The sequence below is a fragment of the Carettochelys insculpta genome, chromosome 1, assembly GCF_033958435.1.
Source record: "Carettochelys insculpta isolate YL-2023 chromosome 1, ASM3395843v1, whole genome shotgun sequence".
Classification (NCBI taxonomy): Eukaryota; Metazoa; Chordata; order Testudines; family Carettochelyidae; genus Carettochelys; species Carettochelys insculpta.
The window spans coordinates 11,057,362-11,081,353 of record NC_134137.1 but is presented as its reverse complement, the minus strand read 5'-3'; the positions used below and the strand labels follow the sequence as shown (position 1 = coordinate 11,081,353).

Here is a 23,992-nt window from a genome sequence, read left to right as displayed (position 1 = left end):
GTCATTTGCTAGGGTAGATAGGCATCTTGAGTCATTCAGGTCACACTGCCACAAAAATATGTAAGTCATATGAGGTTGGTGGATAAGCCTCACATACGCATTCGCTGCCATTGCTAACTTTGGTGATCTGCTAGGACTGGAGGAGCAGATGCCGCAGGAGAGAGGGGTCTTTTGAGAACGCCCTGCTTCCTGTGCTAGCAGCAGTGATGGCATCTGAGAGGGGGCAAGGCAAAGGTCACAACCAATGCTTTCTCTAGCTTTTTCCAGCTGTTTACAAGATACATTTTGTTCACCAAAGCACGTGCGGATGTGCACCGCCAACAGAAACGCACACAGCTGGCTGTGGGAGCTGTGGGCATTCTGCCAATCTGGTGGGCGGCACCTGACTCTCTCCTGGGCAGCTGCCCAAGCACTCAGTTTACAGGGAACACTGGTCTCAGCCCAAGATCTTCTGATAATGTTCTGTTACTGGGACTAGTTTCTTCATCCAGCAGATCATTAATGGAGATGCAGCACTTAGGAGTTACAGCGCTGGCTCGTGTGGACTCTGCTGGGAAATTAATAATTCCCAAAAGGTGGATCTCACCACTCACCATGAGCCTAAATTGAATAACTGGCTGAAAAAGAAAGGTGGTTGCCTTATGACAATGAAAGTAGCAACTTATCGAGTCCAATAGTAATACAAGGATTGCCGCACTTGTGGTTGTCATCTGTGAACATTCGCCACAGGGCCTCCCCTCCACCCCGAGCTGGGCTCCCCCAGCTCCAAATAAATGCCTTCTGCCACAGCCAAGTACTCCCACCCCCCATATATTCCTCTCACCTCACCGGAGTTGCTGCTGCTGGACCTGGGGCTGCAGTCACCCACCCTAGGGCAGCAGGAGCTGCACCATGGCTGAGGGGATCGTGCGGATCCCAACTGGCACTGCAGAAACTATGGCAGGGCAGCTGCTGCTGTGACGCACTTGTCCCACCGTGTGGCGTGGCGTGTGTGTGGAGGGGCGCCTCGTGTGCAGCCCTCCTGAGCCAGAGCGCCACAGTTCGCCTCACTCAGTGGTGATCGGAGAGCACATTGGACACTGCAGAGCTGATTCATAAATGGACAGGATTTTAAAACAGAATATTGCACCTCAGAAAGTTTGGCCTGATAATTTTTGTCTTTATATTAAATGCTTCTTCCGTAAATGTTGTCCATCTGGGATGGACTAATCTGGATTACCTTTGGTATAACTATCAGTGCGGCTGTCTTTTTCTATAATAATTAGAAGCTTATTTGACAAGTAGCTTGATGGCTCTTGGGAAGTTGGTGTGCCTAAAGCAATAGAATTTATTAACCAAATAACAAATTCAGTATCACTCCCAGATACACCCTGCACTTCAAATATTTACACTTAAGTGAGTTGTGTTTGGATTACCTGCACCTACACTGAGCAGTGGCATGGAGCTGAGCCCCATTGATAATCCTCTAAATTACTTCTTTGCTTACAGATCTATTAGCTTTATTATATTATCCTGTCAGAGTTCATGACAGCAACTACAGTAAGATAACTTGTAGCTTGAAGTGCTTTTGAAGAAGCAGTAAGCATGAAAGTAACAGTGAGCAAGGGGGAAGTAAAACAGTAAAGTGTATGTTGTGATGTCCTGTGCTCACATGGGCAAGGGGTGGTGTGTTACAATTTCAGCCAGTGGAGGAAATGAATAAGAGGTTATGATAGAGGTATGCGTACACAACATTGGGTGGCAGAGAGAAGATGAATTGGGTACTCCAGTTACATGCACTCATAATATCAATCTCTCTTCAGGTTTTTTACTGCCATTCAGTGTTATAATAACATCACACCCTCCATGCAAAAGCAGTAGCAGTAGCAGTGTCCTTAGAGGGCTTTATGGATTCTCTTACACATCTCCTTTCCTGGGGTAAAACTCTGATTGGGATTCTTTTACAAACGCAAATTTACTCTTTTTTTTTTTTTTTTAAATTTGACTTGTTTCTGAGATTTTTGTTGTTTTTGCATGGTTATGGGTGGGTGGCTTGAGTTGGTGGGGTTTTTGGTGCATTGTGGTGTCAGTGTTGTCAATGTGGCTGTGTCTACATGAGCCCCCTCCTTTCGGAAGGGGCATGTTAATGAGGGAGTTTGAAAGATGCTAATGAGGCACTGCCATGAATATGCAGTGCCTCATTAGCCTAATTGTGGCCACGGCAGTTCAAATCGCATGCTGCCCATGTACCCGGGGGCCTTTCGAAACAACTCCCCGGTCTTCGAAAGCCGCCTCTTCCCATTTGTTTTGGGAGGAAGGGGCTTTCGAGGGGGCGGGGGTTGTTTCAAAAGGCCCCCGGCTACACAGGCGGCGCATGATTCGAAAGCAGCCCTTTTGAGTCGCCGCAGCTGCCATTATGCTGATGAGGCACTGCATATTCATCCGGAGCTTAAACACCCTGACAGGAAGTTTTTCCTGCTGTCCACTCTAAACCTCCATTACTGCAATTTAAGTCCATTGCTTCCTGTCCTTCCTCAGAGGTTAAAATAATTTTTCAGCCTCCTCCTTCTAAACAGACAGGATGTGTGGGGTTCTACCTGTGGCTCGTTGCCCCCCTGCCCCACACATCTCTCACATACTGGGGTACCAGAGCCTTGCTGATCTTGTTTCTTTAAATCGGGAAGAAATTTTCAGTTTCCGAAGGTCTCCCATCCATCAACTGCGTAATACCTGATGGTGTTAGCAGAATTGCCAAGAAAGCATGAAGAGAAATAGATTTTTGATATATCTTGTGTTGTCACTTCTGATGCCTCTGTAAATTGGGATATAGAATCATAGAATACTAGGACTGGAAGGGACCTCGAGAGGCCATCAAGCCCAGCCCCCTGCCCAAATGGCAGGACCAAGTTCTGTCTAAACCATCCCTGATAGACATCTATCTAACCTGTTCTTAAATATCTCCAGCAGTGGAGATTCCACAACCTCCCTTGGGAATGTATTCCCTTGTTTGACCACCCTGATAATTAAGAACATTTTCCTAATATCCAACCTAAACCTCCCTTGCTGCAGTTTGTCCATTGCCTCTTGTTCTATCCTCAGAGGCCAAAAAGAACAAGTTTTCTCCCTCCTCATGACACCCTTTTAGATACCTGAAAACCACTATCATGTGTCCCCTCAATCTTCTCTTTTCCAAACTAAACAAGCCTGATTCTTTTTTGACCAACAGCAGTTGTTTTCTTTTGGACTGAATAACTTGAGTGATAAGACAGCATCTTGTGAGGTTGAGTGCACAAAAGTTGCAGAATGGAAGAAGCCAGATGCAATTGCAGTACTGAACAAATTATACTGGGTCCACACCTTGCAGATGAGGAAGAAACCCCGTGAGAGTGTGTCTCATTCAACTGAAAACAAGAGCACTGTGCTGATTTAATGAATGAATGAATGTCTGTAAAGGATTAAACCCAAAGAGAGTGGGTTCTCTGTTGTCAAGCAACCAGGTGAGCCAATGGGAAGAGAGAGGGGGAATTTTTAATTGAAGCAGTTACCTCCTGAGTGGCTTTTTCTTTTGTGTGGCCAAAGCAGAAAGAGGGAAAGATGGTTTAAGCCTGAGGAGGCTTGGAGGATTCAGTTAATATCCAGGTCTCAAAGAAAGCTGGGCATACTGATATGTAAGTGGAAAGGAAAAGTTTAGTCAGACGTGAGCAGGTGGTTGTTTAGTTTGGGTTTGGTGCAGGACTTCTAAGTCTGACTGATGTACATCTACCCCAGCCCCGCGTACACTGTAACTTCTCAACCGAAGCCCAAGGAAGTAATTCTCTGTTTTTATCTACCATTTTTTAAGTTGCTCTGTAACACGTAGCAACCAGGTATGCTTTATCACTTTATTTGCATGCTTTATTTTGTTAATCACTTTTTAAGGCAATAATTTGATTCCTGTGCCCTAGACAAGGGTCTGTGTATATGCGTGCCTAAGACTGTAAGGACAGCTGCAAGCCTGCAGCTCAATTTCTTACTCTTTGTTTTCAACCTCTCTTCTAAGGGAGGATTAAGAGCAGGAAGACATCCGGAGCGTGTCTGCCTGATATTTAAAGAGGGGTTTTCTCACTGTGGTGGTGACAGCTACCTTCCAGGGTCAGGGAGTCTGACCACAGGAAGCTTTTAAACAGAAGCCTATAGAGGCAAGGCATTTTTAAGGTTTTTTGCAGGCCCCAGCTTTCTGCACTCATACACATATCTCATAGAGCTGGACCTTGAGAGGTCACTGAGTCCAGCCCCCTGCAGTCACAGCAGGACCTATCCCTGACTTTTAAATCTAACCTGCCCCAGACCCTTGAAAGGCTCCCTCAAGGACTGCACTCATAAGCCTGAGTTTACAAGGCCCAATGCTCTAATCAGTGGCAGAGTGAGGATCAGCCTCGCCAGCTGAAGGGGCAGAAACCTGCAATGGAGAAATGCAAAGACGATCTTCCTTCTTTCACCCAGCATTCTGCAGCCAGGGTGTAGCATAACTGAAAGTTCTGGTACACCGAGAAAAGAGAGAGATGGAAACTGAGAGTAGGAAGATGATCTCACTGTGCTGCCATGGTGATACAACACACCAAAGGGTCACCTTAATAGCACTGTGTATATGTAGGAGTGTGTTAGAGTAAACACAAGCCTTGGCTGGTAATCAATGGAAAGCTGCCAACTCTGATGAGAGATGCTGATCTAATCGTGTTCCAGTCCAGAGCTGAGCAGGCTTTGAAAAAGGCATCGGAGGAAGCCCTAGACAGGAAAATGCAAGAAATCAGTTAGTGAAGGCTCTTATGTATAAGCAGAATTTCAGGAAATAAGTGAACTGGAAGAACGGCTATTTTGATCAATTTTGCCACGTAGCTGAGCCCTGAGTGGTTTACAGTGTGATTGCATAGGTACTGCATGTTTGCTTATTAGAAGCATTTGTGTGGCAGTCTTCCACATCATGCTTGGAAGGGCTCTGTGTAACTTAAATTGAAGTAAATGCAATTCCCATGCACCGGGAGCTAATCCTTACGTATGGAGATACTCCAGCAAATACGTCTCCGATTACACATAACTAGTAACACAACAAGTATTATTCGGACACAGAAGGTGGAGTGAAGAGACTTGGATTGCAGTCCTTTCTCTGCCAGACTGGCATGTGCTACATTAGGTGGATGACTGCGTTTTTTTTCATTTCTCATCAATAAAATGGGCCTGGTAATGGTGAGTCTTAATTCATTAATCCTGGCAAAGTGCCTTGAGACCTTGGAAGGAAAGTGCTGTACTAAGTGTGAGGTATTAAAGATGCTAAGGAAACATATTGCGTCACTAGGTTGTCATGCTCATGTCAGGCATCCTACGATGGTAGGTATGAAACAGGAAGTTAGATCTAGGCATTCATTGATTACTGATAGCTACCATCTTGGTATCTTTAATTTACATGCATGACCAGCCCTCTGAATATGAAAGATAATGCCACTGCAAAACTCACACATTGCTAACTTAAGGACAGTTCTCCAACACAGAGAAAGCAAGACACCCACTTAGCTGATTTCAGAACAAACCAAAGTGCTTGTTGTCGGCACATGTGTGAACAGGTGGGTGATTTGGACATGGACCACTAAAGGAAATTACGGATGAGTCATGGCAAATAGTAGTGATCGTGCATTTTATCAAAACTTGTTACTGCAGTTTCCCTTGCCTTCCTCCCCCACTTGCACTTCTTCTTTCACTCTCATAAATACCTTCTCTGTGGATGGAGCCTGTTTGGGGAGGCCAGAGCACAGGCTGATGGAGTCACCCAAGGGGTGACAAATGTTGGATTTGAAAACCTCAGCATCTCAGGGCTGTGTTTTCACATTTGTCTTGGTGATGCAGTTACTGTCCTGTGTACGAATATCAACTTTGATGGGCAAGCGCACAAAACAGGAGGGCAGATTAACTCCCAGGCTTCAGACGTGAAGTCTGATGTCTGTAGGCCAGGTCTTTGATCTGTGATCCTTTGAATTACTGCCATGGCAAGCAGTGACTCACATTCATTCTCCTTTGCTGGAATTACCTAGGGGAGGTCAGACAGGTAACTGCACTGAAGCAAGGAGGAGATGGTAGAAGCCAAAATGGCCCTTTACGTGGAATGACTGACTTTGCTACCTCTGAATTTTTCTGGCGTCTTCTGTTTGGAGAGTGTATAGCTGAAAAGACCTGGACTCTTGCTGTCAGATGCTAAAGGCTCTTGGAAGCTAGAAATAAAGGAGAGTTCAGAGATGAAGGATACAAATCCAGGGTGGGGCCAGTGAATTAGTTATTTCACTGGTACAACACATACAGCCTCAGGTGAAGAAGAGCTTAGACTGTTTGGCAGGCAGGGCACCTGTGATGGAAAATCACTGGGAAAGCAGCTATCGAGACTGGTGAAAGGAAATGGAAAAGGGGAACGATTAAGTAATTGAGTGTGGGTGGGAAACAGAACAGGTGTGAAAATTCTGCCTTGTAGTTTTGTGCTCAGAACACTAGATAACCGGCTAGATGACTGCAGAAACATGTCAGAATTTAGTGCACCGCACTTCTTGGGCAGAGGATGGTATAGTTATCTGCCCAGCATAGGAACTGGGTCAATATTAATGTGAATTATTTTGCTGTCTTTGTGAATTAATATGTAAAATGGATGATTAAATTCTTCCATGCGGCTCAGCCTTCTCTATGGCCCGGGCTCATTGTGGATTGTATTCCTGGTGTCAGAGACCAGGATGTGGGCACATGAGCTCGCTCGTTGCAGTTGAAGTTGGTAGCCAAGAACAGTAGTCCAGGATCAGAGGCAGAGTTAAAAATCATGAAGTCAGAGTTAATGGCCAGGACTGAGTTACCTGAGTGAAGGAGAGCGAGAGCAAGGCTTGGTCCAAAGCAGAAGCAGATGCCACTTCAACCATGGGTAAATGCGTAGAACAGCCCATGAACTGCTCCTGGACACCAGTCAGGCTGCGTAGCCAGTCATCTAGCCACCTGCAGGCCAGCTTGGTTCATTAGGTTAACTGTCTTTGCAGCATGCCCTATCCCTGCTTTAAGGTAATGGAAGAGAATGAAGGTGGCTGCTTCTGGAGCTTTTGTAGCCATTCATAGCAATGCATCTGTATGATAGTATTGTTTAAATATTTTAGCTAAAGCTAAATATCCACTGAAGCTTCATCATGTGCCTTAGAAATGGCTGAGATAGAAGTGGCCATCCAAAAGGCTTGCGCCAGGAGGGTACTTATGTGAGACTGGAAGACAAATCAGATTTAGTGGAAATTATTGATGATCTATGTTATGCCTTAGCGTCCTGAGGGAAAACCAACTCCTTCAGTATGGCAGAAATTCGATGAGACCGAGATGGAAAATGTTTTGTCACAATGCAGAACTTTGATGCCACACTTTCTGGAGTTAGGTGCTAATGATATTTGTTTTGCAATTGCATCAGTGATTTATTCAGCTGCGGTAATTACATAAAATATTATTTCCTTATGCAACTCTTGACAGAAGCAAATGCACAGTGGATACCTGGGGAAAGACACCAGGGTATGCTGGCAGGTTAGCGCCATCCCAAAATGGAATTTTTTGTCATCTTCAAGGAAATCTAGCCAAGGAGAAGCTCTCATCAGTGTTTGCCTGTCCTGTAAAGGTATTTGGATGTTCAGGGAGTTGATGCATGGTGGAATGTTGACCTGGATCCTAGTTTTGCACCTAAAGGGCATAAATGTGAAGGGTATGGAAATAACTTCTCCACATATTCATACTCCTGCCGTGCCTAAAATCGTCTTCATCACATACAGAGCCAGGAGTGCTGAGAAGCATGTAACCAAACTGTAAACCCTGTGTACAATGGAAACCATTCCAAAGCAGGGGGTGCTGCTGCATCCCCAGCACCTGTGCTCAGGCCCTTTTACAGAGGTTCCTTTTAGTTTTCCCTACATTTAGGTAACAGGTTTGTGTGTTTATTTGCATTTTAACAACTAGTAGTTTGAATACATTTGATCAAATGTTGGCAGTTGAGAGAAGGACTTGCTAAGATTTATTGCTATATAAGCACCTTACTTGTTTAGTTTGTGGCAGATGGCTTCAGTTTTGTTTATCAACAGAGACTGGTAGTTGTTTAAAATTCCAATAATAAGGTGCTCCAGTTTAAAATGCGTTTTTGATTTTAATATGCAAGGTGGACGTTGTATCATTTTTACTGAACTGCAGAAATAGTCCCAGCTCTGACCTTTCAGGGTATGTTCCTTTTGCACTTTGGCCCAGGCTTTTCTGCTGGAGTTCTGGTAGTCCTAGGGCTTGTCTTCAATTCCCTGTAGACTGACATTCCAGAGAGAGATTTCCCTGGTTCAATTTAAAGGCTCTAGTAAGGACTCGTTAAATCAACCACTGATGGCATCCCTGGCAACCGTGGTTCTCCACCATGTCACGAGGAATAAGGGAAGTCAACGAGTTGGTTTCTCCCATCAACCTCCCATGGTGGGAATGCCATAGAAATTTGACCGAAAGTACCTCCACTCCATTTACACTATTCTCACAGCTGGAGTTGCACATCTTAGGTCAACTTTCTCCAGTAGTGTAGGCCTGGTCTTGGGCCAGGCATATTCCTAACCATTTAGGTTGACATAGTTCATCTCTTGGATAGCTATGCTGACATAACTTTCTGTATATAGACATCTCAGTTAATCATTGCTTCCGTTGACCTAGCTACTTTTGCTCAGAAGGTGGTATTCCTACCTTGAGGGAAAATTCCTTCCCATTGGTGTAAGCTGTGTCTGTGGGGTTATTCAACAGCATAACTGTCAGTATAGTCCCTCGAGTGCAGACCTGGGCTTATTCTGACAAACAATGGGAAATTATTTCTCAACCTCAAGGATGCCATGTAAGTTTCTGGTGGGCTGAGAAGAAAAGAAGTGTCACAATATCTGGAGGAAAGCTGCATGACTCCAGATTTGTTTTACCCCCCACTGTACTAACATGCATCTCCTCCTGTGGCTAACATAGAATCATAGAAGAGTAGGACTGGAAGGGACCTCGAGAGGCCATCGAGTCCAGCCCCCTGCCCTCATGGCAGGACCAAGCACTTTCTAGACCATCCCTGAAAGCCATCTGTCTAACCTCTTCTTCTTAAATATCTCCAGTGATGGAGATTCTACCACGTCCCTTGGCAATTCGTTCCAGTGTTTGATCACCCTGACAATTAGGAGCTTTTTCCTAATGTCCAACCTGAACCTCCCCTGCTGCAATTTAAGTCCATTGCCTCTTGTTCTATCCTCAGAGGCAAGGAAGAACAAGTTCCCTCCCTCTGCCTTATGACACCCTTTTAGATACCTGAAAACTGCTATCATGTCCCCCCTCAATCTTCTCTTTTCCAAACTAAACAAGCCCAATTCTTTCAGCCTTTCTTCATAGGTCATGTTCTCTAGACCTTTGATCATTCTCGTTGCTCTCCAGGGTGTCTCCTTGGAATCAGCCTGTGTTTCCTCCATGCTCCCATAATGCTCTCCAGTAGAGCCAGCACTGGGACCAGGCCATGTGTACATGGCTGCAGGCTCAGCCAAGAGCCTGCACTCTAAGCTTCTCTTCTTTGTTGCCATGGCACTCTGCCGAGCCTCATGGGCACGTACGGCCTAGCCTCAAGGCCATCCTCACTGGGTGAGCATGCAATCTCCTTGTGAATTCAGGAATTGGGAATGGGAAAGGAGAGCAAAACAAACATGTCCAAGCAAAGCTGAATATGGAGAAAAAGCACGGAAAAGAGAGGGTGACAGCTGCTGTACTGGGACATGATACACGGCAGCATGTCGAAGCCCATCCATCCAGATGGGGCCTCCAACAGAAACCTTTTAAGGGCAAGTGTATATTAAATGGCTACCTTGAAGACACTGTAGGCTGATGGGTGAGATCTCTCATGTTGGCATAGCTAATCTATCTCCCTGAGAGATGGTAGCTGTGCTGGCAAGAGAAGGTCTCCTACCAACGTAGGGCAGTCCGTGTGGGCGTTAGGTGGCTATAATTACATTGCTCATTGGTGTGGATTTTTCATGTCACTGGATGCTGTATTTCTGTTGGTACAGGTGTGTAGTGTTGAGCAGGTCTGAAACACACAGAGGTAAAGTATTCTCTAACTCCCAGGGTGATAACGTTGAGGAAGCCACACGATTCTTTTCCATTGTTCAAAATTCTTTCATTGTATCTCTTTCCTGCAGCTGTTTTAATCCGGGGTCGTTTGTTCGGGTGGTGGTAGTGGTCAAGGATTGCTTTAGGAGCTGCGTCAGAAATGAACAGCATAGTCCTCAAGAGCTATCAGTCGCATGTAACAGGACTGGTTTTATATTGTGACTCTCCAGCCTCCGTCGCCTCATGATAAACATCCAGCAATTTTCCTGCTGCATCTTCTCCAGTATTAGCAACAGCATTGTACTTTGCATCTGTGCTCACAGTTTCTTGTCAGTGACAGTGTCAGAATAGCAGCAGTAACACCTGCTTTCATTCTGTTAGCCACTAACCTGCTGCCTTCCGGGTCCAGCTTTTCTCCTTTCTCCCAGGATGAGAAGGTGCTGTAAACTGAGGCAAAATCAGTACTTGAAGTTTTGTGCTCTTTTTTGGGTCATTATCCTTCCCTCCCCTCCAAGCCATTGCCTGCTGGAGACTACACTGGGGGCTTGTCTACACTAGCCCCCTCCTCAGAAAGGGGTACATAAACGGGCCCGAGCGGTGAATAGCAATGAGGTGCAGTGCTGCATATGCGGCACCTCGTTAGCCTAATTCTCACCACACAAAGTTCAGGGTAGCTAACTTCAAAGTGTCGTCAAGCTGTGTAGCCGCAGGCACTTCGAAGTACCTGCGCAACTTTCAAGCGCTCTTACTCCCAAAATGTTTTGGGAGTAAGGACGCTTCGAAGCTGCGTGGGTACTTTGAAGTGTCTGCGTCTACACAGCTTGCCGGCACTTCGAAGATAGTAACTCCGAAGTTTGCACAGTGAGAATTAGGCTAACAAGGTGCTGCATATGCAGCGCCGCCGCACCTCATTGCTATTCACCACTCGGGCTCGTTTACGTGCCCCCTTCAAAGGAGTGGGTTAGTGTAGACAAGCCCCTGGAGTTTTACTCCAAAGGATCTTTGGTTTCTAGCATGTTGAAAATACCAGTGCTAGTTTTCACTAGGTAACCTCAGCACAGAGAGCGCATAGTTTTCACATCCATCTCCTATGCCATTTTGCATATGCTCATCATGTTTGTCTTTTTACTTCCTGTCCGGGAGTCCCTGTGCCTCATGCAGTGCCTTTGAGGATTAGTCCTTGCCAGGCTCTGACCTCCTTTCTCTCTTCTGAGGCCTCCTTGCTTCCAGCCCCTGTAGCTACTTGGAGCTCTGGGCTTTATGCAGGTTCTTCTTGTTCCTGCCCAGCCATGCCTGCTTCTAATTAGTGGCCTTGTAACATACGTCTCTCCCCTCCTTTCTGCTTTGTTTGTTAATTAGGCCTGTCTGACCCACTTTACCCCCTTGGGCCAGTGTCGGGAATGCACCTTATCATGCTGCCCATACCACAAACTTCAGCAACCGTGTATGTGAGTAACTCCAGAAATCATTACTTATCTTCTCTGTGAAGGACGATCCCATCAGGCTGACAGGGCTTCATTTCCAGCCCAGTGCAGGTTTATCATTGGCACCATAGAAAAACCTAAAGTAAATAGACAAAGACCACTGGGAGCAAAGGTCTATCTTGTATTGCGCTGCTTAAAACACTGAACAGATGAGTGAGAGCCAAAGTGAAAAGTTTGCTCCTGAGTCAACAATTGGTGGTGGTGTCACTTTTCAATTTGTTCCATCCACCTCAATTACTCATTTAGCATTTATATAAAAATAAACAAGATCTAATCCTGACATGCCTTTTAAGTGGTCTTGGTAGCAACCAGGATACTGCCTCCTGTGCTGAGACATAATCTTCTTCTGCTTCAGTCTTTCTCTTCCATACTTGGGATTGCAAGGACATGTGTATTCCTTTCTCTTTTGAACTTTGTTTTGCTGCGGTTTCTAGCTCAGGCCTCCAGGGGTGGGAGAGACTCAGCAGTATTTAGCATGTTCCCTGAATGATGAAAGGTTATTTCATCCAGTTTGTCCTCTAAGGTACACTGTGACCCTCTCACCTTTCATTCATTATCTCCTCTTCTGTCGGGGTAGAACAGTTGCTGTACATGGCGGCTTCTTTTCTTGGCTTGAAGCCTTCTGTGAGCTTTCACTGTGTTGAACGGTCTTTGAGCCTCCCAGTTGGTGCTGCCATTCAGGTGACTCAGCCTACTCATTGATATGTATGTCTTTCTCTGTCGCGTTTCCCGTCTGCTTCTGCATGTCTGCTTCCTGGGGTATGTGCACACATTTCCATATCCACTGGCACGTGAGCAGGAGTTAATTCAGTCTCCTTCCCCATCTGTGCAGTGAATTCAGTCCCCCCCCCCCGCCAGTTCTGTGCAGTAATGTATTCATTTGGATATGCCTTTCTCCCATGCTGCATACATTATAACTAAAATGCCACTGAGGGCAGCAGCTAGTGATGTGATCTCAGCGCCTGAGGGAGAGAGACTGCCGAGGTTTGCGGTCCTTGTTCTCAGTCCTGTTTAGCTGAGCTGGAGATTCCACGTGTGCTGTGCTGTTCCTTGGAGGTGCATTGATATCCAAAGATCACTAAAACACACTGATTCTCAGAACTGAAACCAAATATTGAATCATTTAAGGTCTTTACTTGTTCATTCCCCATCCATCTCTTTCTCTCTCTCCTTTGTGGCCTAGTCAACACCTCTTCTGCTTCCTTTAATCAGCACATACCGTGTTTTGAGCCTTTTTCCAGTTTCTGCACCTGGTTTTTATAGAAATATTCATTGCCAGCTTCCTTCTTTTCTGTGTTTGGTTCATGGAGTCACCGAGAGGGGAATGAATTAACATAGAAGTCTGTTGGTGATACTGGATCCCTATATGGGTGCAAGGATATCTGTAAATAATATTGCTCCTGTCTCTGTTCCTTCACACACACATCACTTTATATCAACTTTTTACCCTTCATGTAAGGTTTGTTCAAGTACTGTCTTTCTGGGCTACATCTGACTATTTCTTGACAACATGAGAGCCATTGTGGTCCATGGCGGCTTTATGTCTTACCTACACATCTCCCAAACTTTGCCTAACCTTTGGGTTTCCTGGGGAGAGGATGGTGCAGCATGTTTTACGCCTTTCTGAATATCCTGTGTCTCTTTTACATCTCTCAGTCCATCCTGGATACATCAAAGGCACCAATGCGTTCCAGGAAGGTATAGCAAGCAAATCCTGGTTAGGAATAGATCGTGTTAATCCATTTCTATCCTGTTTCATGCCATTGTTCTGTCTGTTAACTTTTTCATTCCAGAGATCCGTAGTGTCTTGTGCATAGTTGCTTTCCCCCCTCTCTGCCTTTGTAAATCTTACCATTTGTACTGTTATTTAGACCTGATACAATACTATAAACAGCACATTTTTGCAGGCTTGCGTCTTAGTGTGATGTGATGGTAAACCAAATGTTAAACAGATTTGTGAACAAATGAAAAAGGCAACTTGGAATTATAATATTACTGTTTCATACTTAGCACAATCAAAGCCTGGTGTGAGAACCCAAGGACCAAAAGAAAAACACATCTGTTAGCTCCTTGGCAATAATCTTAAACCTTATTTATTTATCATACGTTAAAGGGAAGAGAGGTCTGGGTTCGCTTTTCCCTGGCATCACTCCTACTTGCCCCAGACTGAATGAGACATTTACATGTGTGATGACCCAAATTGAGTTTATTGTGGTGAGGGAGATGTAGAGACCCCACAAGTCTAAGCAAGGTGGCCAGGATGGGTGGAGAAGTCACATGCAGAGGGGGTACCCGCTCAGCCATTCCTCCTGGTTCAACGAGACAACAGGAAATGTAAAAATTCAACATTCTGTGCTGCAGAGCCATTCCCATAGCAAACGGGAGTTACAGGAATATGCCGCTTCGAGGAAAGGAGCCAACTTCACAAAAACATGTTGAAAATTTCTCTCAGAAAAACAGCATTTTAGTAGGTTCCAGTTATAACCCACTCTGATTGCAAGAATCAAAAACCCAAAGCTGTTAAAACTTAAACCAGGATGGGGTTTTATAATATGCTGTGACAGGTGATAGTGCCTTGTATCTTTGCGTAAATCTCCAGGAAAGGATGGAAACAAAAGGGGACTTTGAACTCCATCTCATACAAAAGTCACTCTTCCTCTAAGGTCAGCGCACAGTATGCGCACCATGTGTGCCATCAAAATAATTCCTAGAGCAGCTCTTTGGGTGGACCATCTAACTGTAATACAAAAAACAGTCAGGCCGTGTCTACACTTGCATTCCTCTTTTGAAAGAGGCATGCAGATGAGAGAAATTGAAAATGCACATGAGGTGCAGATTTACATATCTGGCACCTCATTTGCATATCCTTATTTCGCAATAGCTTCTTTTGAAAGAAGAAGACCAGTGTAGACACTGCTCTTTCAAAAGTAAGCCCCGTCTTTGAAAGAATCCTTCTTTTCTGTTTTTATGGGAAGAAGGATTCTTTTGAAGATGGGGTTTACTTTTGAAAGAGCAGTGTTTACAGTGGTTTTCTTCTTTCGAAAGAAGCTACTTCGAAATAAGGATATGCAAATGAGATGCCAGATATGTAAATCTGCACCTCATTTGCATGTTTGATTTCTCTCATTTGCTTGCCTCTTTCGAAAGAGGAATGCAAGTGTAGACACGGCCTTAATGATGAGGAACCATTGCTACCTCTGTTCCCTCTAAGATGGGCACTTGGAAGGTCACTCAGGAGAGATTCAAGTGCTCCCCAGCTGATTAGCAGAGTGCACACATCTGGCAGCAGCCAGCAGTGTGTGTTCTACTGGTGGTGCACATCCCCATGTACCTTGGTGCACATAACAACTTTTATTTTGCCCATGGATGAAAAAAAAAGACCATTGATTGTTATCCTTAGTAAATTGTCCCAATGGTTCATTACTTTCTCCTGATAAAAATTATGCCATGTTTCCAGTCTCAGTATATCTAGCTTCAGCTTCTCACCATTGGATCCAGTTATTTCTTTCTCTCCCATCTTAGAACAGGGGATTAGGAGCGAAAATGGTGAGCTCTTTTTTCTCCAACTCTTGTACTGTCTTGCAGAGGGATCTTGGACAAGTCACTTATGCCTGAGTTTACCCATCTGTAAAATGTGTGTAATATGTTGCCTACCTGTAAGTGGTGTTGTGAGGTTTTTTTGTCTGTCTCTAAAGGTGCTAGAAGTTTCTCAGATTAAAATGCATATAGAGAGAAAATTACTATTTCCTACTATTTTTAAATGATCAAGATGTGATTTTTCTATGCTCTTTCGGCTCTGTCCCGTGAACTTCTAGTCATTTATTTTTTGAACTTTCCTCACAGATATCACTTTGCTTGCCACAGCTGTTCCCACTGGCACAACTAGGAGGAGTTGGATGCTTATTTAATAAGGCTCTCTCTGTTAAGTGTCTAATACAAGACATCCTGTCCATACCTGTTGTTACACCGTGGTTAAGTTGCTCTCCCGCCTAGTTACTGTCAGTGGAAGAGTCTCCCACAGAGCATCTAATAAAGTGTTTGGCCTGTGAGAAGGAGCACAGCGTTTGGGGTCTGCTTATGTTACTGCTGAGATGCGGGTGCTTCACATATGAAGGAAACAAGAGCAAGGTATATCTTCTAACACCCCCCACTCCCAAAAAGACAGTTACTTTCTTTATGCGGTTGCTGTGGGAATGTATTACACAATTTTAAGTAATAACCCCTCTAAGAACAGATCCTGTCTTGGTTGTTAGCTCTCTGATGGCTTTTTGGATCTCAGCCATTCTAATCCCAGATGCAGAAATGGGCTGATTGTTCTAAATGCTTTGGGAATGCCTTGCATTCTCAGGTTAGCTCTTCTTGTGAGGATAGAGGGTTATATAAACGCCTTATAAAAACCCTGCCATTGTAGGTGAAGTGAGGCACGCCTTAATGATTTCTGGGATGTTTCTTTTGATTTCGTCTTTTGTAGCTGCCAGGTGACCTGAGATGTGGGGTCTGCTCATCAGCCCTGATTCCTCCCAGCTGGCTCTCACAGTGTTGACTAGAATGTAGCTGAGGGCCACAGGATCTGACTCCGTGCTTGCCCCGGTGCGTGTTTTCATTCACATGCTTTGCTTCTGTTTTTGTTTAGCCACGTGGGGCCTGATGCAAAAACTGCCATGACTTCAGCAGGCTTTGGATCAGATCCATGCTGAAGAGTGGTGCAGCTTGAGTAACTGGTATATGTTATTATCTGGCATCCCTGGTTCCCTGGGGAGGCCAGATAATAATACATAGGCTGTAAGAGTTTCTCTGTCCTGGATTTTCTACAAAGTATATGCCACAGGCAACCCCTAGCCTCCAGTGTGGTCAGATGCCCAACTGTGAGGATTCTTGTTCCCGTGCAAAAAGTTAAATGGCTTATCTTAATCAGGGCACTGGGGAAGAATTTCAGATCTTTCTAGGTTCCCTGTTTATTTATCTGCAGGTTTTATGCTGTGTCTCATCACTGAAGGTTCTGTGTCCCCAGACATATTCCCTTTAAAATTCAATAGCAAGCTCCCAAGTGGGATTCAGGAACCTTCTGTCACTTATCCATTTCTGAGATAAAAATTCTGCTTGCAACGATACACTCAGGCAGTAGAGGCCTGTAGTAGTGGTTGTCCGTGACCATACTGCATCGTTTTATTCCAGATGTCCTTTTGTTCCTCGGGGTTATTACCGGTCAAGTGCGCCCAGATTAATAGCAGATGACCGTGTGATTGCTGCTAGTTTGTGACCCATCCATGTCCCTTCCTGACCCCATGTCCTACCTTCAGACCTCCAGGATGCAGACAACATGACCAAAAAGGACCAACTGCAGTGACCAGTGATGACTTCATGCTGAGGACAGTTCTCAGTGATACATCTGTATTACTGAAAGTCAAACCATTTTATACCAAATAGTTGCTACCAGCAACAATTATGAAATAAACAACTCTCAGGGTTGGAGTTTTTTGGGCGAGGGGTTGTCATGTGACTGGACTTTTATATTGGATATGGAGGCCATTTCGTGTGCCCCAAATAGTGTTCTGGGGCGGGGGTATGTGAGGTGTCTAATGAAAGCTGAGGATGTCCTGAATTTATGTATGCTACTTATATGTCTGTATCATGTTTATAAGTAGTGGTATGCCTTTTAGTTCTGTAGTTGTATTAGCAATGTTTTAGGACTAAGTTTCACAATAGGAGGTGGGAACTCAGCCCCAGCCAGGATATTGGGCTCAACAATGAGCTGGAAACCAAAGTCCCAGACATCGAATCCACATTTCAGAAACTTGGGACTGGTCAATGGAATGCAGCCCGCTGGTCAAGTGACCTGGGCTGAGCAAAGGAATTGAAACCAGATGCCCAGACATCCATCCCAGCTGCCATGTAAATGGCTGGGGTGGGCTGGAAAAAACAGTGACCAGTGACATTTTGCCACACCAGCCTATCTGGTCAGGTGGGGCAGACTCTCCTGTGCCTGATGGGAAGGAGACAGGGCTTTGTCCCTGGACTCAAGGGAGAACCATGTGGTGGACCTAGCAGCGTCCATCCTGGATTTTTTGTTTTTTGTCTTTTGTTACTGCGCCTGTTTCCCAGCGTTCATGTTCCAGCATGTTGACCCCAGCTGGCCGAATCTACAATTCGCCAGTAACTAAAACTATGTAACCTGGAATGTAATTTTGGAGACTTTCAAGAATCAGCAGATAACATCACTGGCTTGTATCAATAGCTGTAACTGATGTACATAAAGTATCTCTCTAACAAATTTTCTCTCTATTATTTCTTTTTTGTTAATAAACCTTTAGATCTGAAGGATTGGTAAGCATGTTGGTTTGGGTAAGAGCTAAATGTATATTGACGAGGGATTGTGGCTGGACTCTTTGGCTACGTCTACACGTGCAGCCAACATCGAAATAGCTTATTTCGATGTTGCGACATCGAAATAGTCTATTTCGATGAATAACGTCTACACGTCCTCCAGGGCCGGCAACGTCGATGTTCAACTTCGACGTTGCTCAGCCCAACATCAAAATAGGCGCTGCGAGGGAACGTCTACACGTCAAAGTAGCACACATCGAAATAGGGATGCCAGGCACAGCTGCAGACAGGGTCACAGGGCGGACTCAACAGCCAGCCGCTCCCTTAAAGGGCCCCTCCCAGACACAGTTGCACTAAACAACACAAGATACACAGAGCTGACAACTGGTTGCAGACCCTGTGCCTGCAGCATAGATCCCCAGCTGCCGCAGAAGCAGCCAGAAGCCCTGGGCTAAGGGCTGCTGCCCACGGTGACCATAGAGCCCCGCAGGGGCTGGAGAGAGAGCATCTCTCAACCCCCCAGCTGATGGCCGCCATGGAGGACCCAGCAATTTCGACGTTGCGGGACGCGGATCGTCTACACGGTCCCTACTTCGACGTTGAACGTCGAAGTAGGGCGCTATTCCTATCTCCTCATGAGGTTAGTGACTTTGACGTCTCGCCGCCTAACGTCGAAGTTGGTGCCGCTACTTCGAAGTAGCGTGCATGTGTAGACGCAGCTTTTGGGGCCCAGAACAATCTCTGTGGTGTTGATGAAATGCGTTTAAGAACCACTCACCTTTGTTGGTCTGGGCTGGTGTAGTAGTTGGGAAGTCTGTGGGTTTGCTTGTGTAGCTTCTGGGTGACCAGTTGGGCTGATTTGGATTTGCCTTAGCGAGAAGGAAATCCCAACCTGGGGCTGTGAGTGGCCTAGTTCTAAGCAAAGATACCCTGGACTGATTTCTCTAGCTGTGCCCAGAAACTCTGCCATATTTCAGGGGTGAAGTGGGGTTTAGATTTTTCTAAGTTGCATCTTTTTATTGACAGGAGCTTAAAGGCAGAGGAGTCAGGACTGAGTGTTGTTGTTAAGATAGAGAGGTGTTTTTTTATATTAAGATTTTATACCATTTCCTAAAGACAATCAGACTCCATATTTATCTCATCTTCTCTGCATGCTTGTTCCATAGCTAGACCCCCTCATCAAAGTGTGCTTTCTTCCCATTTCTCCTGTGCTTGTCTTGGGCTTTGTGACCTTAATTGTCCCAAAGGAGTGCATCTGTCACAGTGGTTGACAGACCAACATTCAGTCTTGGGAGTAGCAAGGACATGACCTCTTAAATTAAGGAGTTTTACCAGTTGCTCACTGTCGTGGCTGAGCCTTCTCTCCAGTTTTGGTTTGGGGTAGTCTGTTAAGGAAGGTGGGTGTCTTCACTGGTGAAAGGGATTTTGTAGTTTTGGGCACACGTCAGTACTCCTTGCCTACTATGTTTTTAGATCCATAATTCTTTCTAGTGCTGTTAATTTTTTCCCTGTGGTGCAAAAAACAACTACCACCAGGTCACCTTTGAATTAAACTGTATATTTGTAACTCTTTTTCCACCCCCCCAGTAACTCGTCATAACCACCTAAAGGATTTCATGTTGGTGGTTTCCATTGTCATTGGAGTGGGGGGCTGCTGGTTTGCCTACATCCAGAATCGTTACTCAAAGGAGCATATGAAGAGGATGATGAAAGACTTAGAAGGTCTTCACAGAGCTGAGCAGAGTCTACATGACCTTCAGGAAAGGTGAGACCTACTTTTCCTCCCACTTCCAGACAAAGCTTAAATCTCCACTGTTTGGATTAAAACAGGAGCAGTCACCCGCGTATGCCGTGTGGGTGTCAGGCAAAAGCACCTGCCTTTATAGGTCATTGTAGCAAAGCTACTGGCCAGTTGACGTTGCTGATATGGCTGCACAGTCCGTGAACCCATTTGGTTAGCTAGTTAAGAATTGTGTGCAAAATTACTCCCCCCTTGCACAATGTGCACTGGTTAGGGTTACTTAGGGTGTGCTAGAGTAGACTAGAGTGGTTGACACTAGCCTTATGGCATTGTAAAGGCCTGCTGCTGTCATGTGAAGTCACCCTGCTGAACTGGTATGAGGCATAGGAGCCTGAGTATCACACATAGTAGTTAACACTGAATGCTGATTTCCACCTTAATTGCCTTGTGTTGGTTGCTCAGGTTTTCTCAGATTCCTGTTGGACTGCAGTTTTTATACAGAGAATTAATTTTATGGGAATCTTTGAGACAATTAAATATGAAGGGCCTGTCCTCTTCTTTGCTTCCCCCTCCCCTGAGTCCATCATATTGTAACTAGAACTTTTGTACTTTGATCATTAAATCAACTGCAAGTGCTCTGATTCTTAGCTAAAATGACTTGGGTGCCCCTGCTGTAGCTGGCAGGGGCTTGACACCTTTGTGTTTCAGCCTATTGTCTTACTTCAAATGGGAATGTGCTACCAATGCGTCACACTTTCCGTGCTACAGCGCTGAAGCTGCTCAGCAATTGTTCCTTTGCGTCAGCCCAGACAGTATGAAAGAGACCAGAATTCTGCTCCCTTCATTTTAAAATCACCAAACAGACCTGGTCCTACAGGAAGAAAGAGCCTTTCAAAAGCACATGAAGTAATGTGGCTCCTTCAGAATCCATCATCCGGACTGACTCAGATTGTGGCTTCACTTCAGCCGAGAGGGAGGGCAAAACACATCAGTATTCTGGAAATGGTTTCAGAGAGGAATCTGGCCAGATTTCCTCATGGATTCTTCCTCTGAAGAATCTGCAAGAGCCACTGCCTCAGGTTCAGTACTGGGACATTAAACATAAATAGCTGTGCTCAGTCTCCTGTTTATCATTGGAATGTTTCATTTGTTCTCCTTTGTCAAAATACTGTGGGTGAAGAATGCAGCTTTTTACTCCTGTTAGTAAAGACATTGACCTCAGTGAGGCTATTTACATGTGTAGCAGCTGCACCAGATACTATACATGGAGAACGGGCTCCTAATGACAATGTCATTTTCGTTTAAAAAAGAGGGTTAGTTTCTTGCTTAAGTTGCCGTTTTAACAGAGCCTGGTAGATATTGGCTGCTGTGATTTTTCCTTGTATCTTGATTATGATTTTCAAAGATAGAATCCACTTTGGCTGCCATAAAAGTTGATGGGTAAACTCCCGATGACGGAGCGTGAGCAGAGGTGCACACCAGTTCGTGTGTATACACTAACTAGCAGTGGGTAACGTGAAACATTGCCTGTGCATGTGCCAGCATTTCAGGAAAGTAAACGTGCAGCAAAGACTTTTTCAGACACTTCAGCCGCTGGAGACTGTGCTATATATACACACAGTACTGGAGCCTGGTCCCTCATCTATCCTGTCAGATCAGCTGTCAGAATAGCTCTGCCCCTGGGTGTTGTGTTGATGAGAACATCCATTTAACAGGTAGCTCTGTGTGATTATTAGTTGGTGTTCACCTGAAAGGAAAGATGGGACAGCATGTATGGTTCCCTTTTCATGGACATGGGCGTGGACATATGATCTGCTTCGTTCGTGACATGAAGATAGGGAAAACTGCATTTGCTTCAAGGCATGCAGTTCTGAGCAACAAATCATTTCAGCCTCATGTATAATTTTACCTTTGCCCCATTAGCAAATCCTTTTTCTCTGGGGAATTGCCAAAGTGAGAAACTTGTAGGATTTCGTATTTGAAGTCTGACTGCCCATTGAAATAATTACTGTAGAGCTTCCGTACCTTTAAGTGTATGCTTTTAGGTAAGACATGGAGCCACCTGCTGCACTCATGCTGGGGATTCAAGAGTAACTTACCCTGTAGACATTAGGCCTAAATACTAACCTTGCTGTGTAAGACATGACCTTGGGATCTGTCATTGAAGATAGGGCAACATAAATAAGTAGATGTGCCTGGGACTGTTAGCTAATGTTACCTAAAGCCAAACAGGAAGAAACATGAAACTGCACATGCCAGGCACAGCTCAAAGCTTCAGAGGCACCTCCTCATGACAGGTCTACAGAGTGGTAGAGTAGGAAGATTTGTTTTGGGAATAGAGCACTGTCCTGGAGGCCAGGAGGTGAGTGAACATTTCTTGGCTTGGCCACAGACTTCCCAGTGACCTTGTGCAAACTGCGTTGCCAGGGGTAGACTGAGTCCCCTTCTGTCAAAAGGGAATAATAGTCCCCTACCTGGCATGATGCTGAAAGGTTAAATATATTAGTCTGTGAGGTGCTCAGATGCTACAGTGTTATAAACTGCTGTGTACAAGGCATCTTTCAGTCATCCACATGAGTCATTTCATGGTTCTCTTTTGAAAAATTGTGAATAATCTGGCTTCCAGGCAAATCATTTGAACCACACTGAAACAGGGGTCCCAGGTGCTGAATACTTAATGCTGTTTTCACAGCCTACCAAATGGCTATACCTGTGCCTCACTTGGACTTTGTGTGGGCCTTTGAGATACCTAGAGCAGGAAAGGTTGATAGAGCAGCCAAATTCTCTTCTAATCCAGAACATTCAGCAGGATGTCCCTTCATGGAGATTGCTCACAGGACGTCTTCCATATCCCTTTACAGAAGCTATGGAAAAAGACTGCCATTGCATCCCACTGGTGAAACATTTGAAGGCGCATTCCTGTATTGTGAAGTGTGCAGATAAAATGGGCCTGAATTCCTTGCATTTACACCAGTGTAAATCCAGAATAATTCCAACAATCTTAGTGGAGTTACGCTTGTGTAAAACAGACATGGGAATCCAGTAGCACTGACTGAGAATATGCATGGAAACATTGTGGGTTTTGTTTTTTTGTCTCTGGTGAGCAACACAGGAAATGGTAGGCTGTGTTGTTTTCAGGAGCAGAAGAGCTATGACTGGTACATTCAAGAGAGACATTAAGGACTGGCAGATTTACCTGGCATTGCCCAACTCCTAAAGTAAGCCTTTTTTAAATAAAAGGAAAATGTACACGCTTTATTGAAATGATTGTATTTTTTAAAAATAGTGTTCTTTTTATGTTAATTTTTATTTTGGTTTTCTTAAAAAGTATAATTAAATTTGTCCATTTATTTTTTTTTTATTATTATTTTTAAAATGGGAATCCCATCAAGGGCATTTTTCTTCATCCCTACAAACTTTTATCTTATCATTCACTATGTTTTAACAAAAAATTGCAATAGTCAGTTTGGTTTCCAGTAACATTTTCTTCTAGTTTTCAAACTTTAAGTATTGATTTGGCTGTGCCAGTACAGATTTCTTCATTTTCATCTTTTTTTGCAAAGGAGTCCTAGTCCAGGTTCATCCTATTTTTCTGACTCATCTTGGTTCAGCCTCTTTCAATATTTGCTCAGATATGTCAGTTTTAATGTTTGGATTTGATTTGACGATTCTTTTCTCTTTTGTTTTATGAGAAGCAATCTCATTCCAGGCTCATCCCATTTTTGGGGCACAACCAAACCCTTACGTTAAGTTACAGTAAGAGGCAGCTGTATACTGACTTCGACGGTCGTATCTATGACTGTTTAGGAGGAGTTCTGAATTGATTCATTCCCCCATGACACACATGCTGTTTCCCAGGGGAAATTTCCCCTTTAAACAGAGAGTGTTGTGATGTATGCAGACTACTAACAAACCTAGTATGGAAGTGATGGAGCAGTGATCCAGGGAGGGCAGAGAGCATGGGTTTCTCTCTCAACTTGGAATGTCTCATTAGAATTCTTTTAAAATTAGAAATGAAAACATTTGCATTTCTCAGCAGAACTGTAAATTGAAAGTAAACCCTCATCTGGCAGCACAGCCAACAAAATCGCCAGAGAAAGCTCAGCTCCTCCAGATTTGTTTTGAATTGTTATTGATGCACCCCGGGCAGCCTTGTGTAGACAGCATTCTCTGTTAGTTGCACAGCCCTGGACTGCTCGTCTCCAGCTTCGTATTCCCCAGACATGGGTTTTGTTTGTTTGTAGTAATGTTTCGAAATGTGTCTTCAACATGCTTCACATTTTTTTTTCCTCTGGGCTGTGAAGCTAACAGGCGGCCGATGCAGTCCTTTTGTTCTTGT

The 23,992-nt window shown here is 44.6% G+C and overlaps 1 protein-coding gene across 6 annotated transcripts in view; it reads left to right on the top strand.

Moving 5' to 3' along the window:
• Positions 1 to 23,992, top strand: part of STIM1 (stromal interaction molecule 1) — a 188,993-nt gene that overhangs the window by 124,231 nt on the left and 40,770 nt on the right. For all 6 annotated transcript variants that reach the window (XM_075013850.1, XM_075013764.1, XM_075013681.1 and 3 more), the window contains one exon: positions 19,500 to 19,677. In XM_075013850.1, coding sequence (XP_074869951.1) covers positions 19,500 to 19,677 — 178 coding nt within the window. The remainder of the gene's footprint in view (positions 1 to 19,499; positions 19,678 to 23,992) is intronic.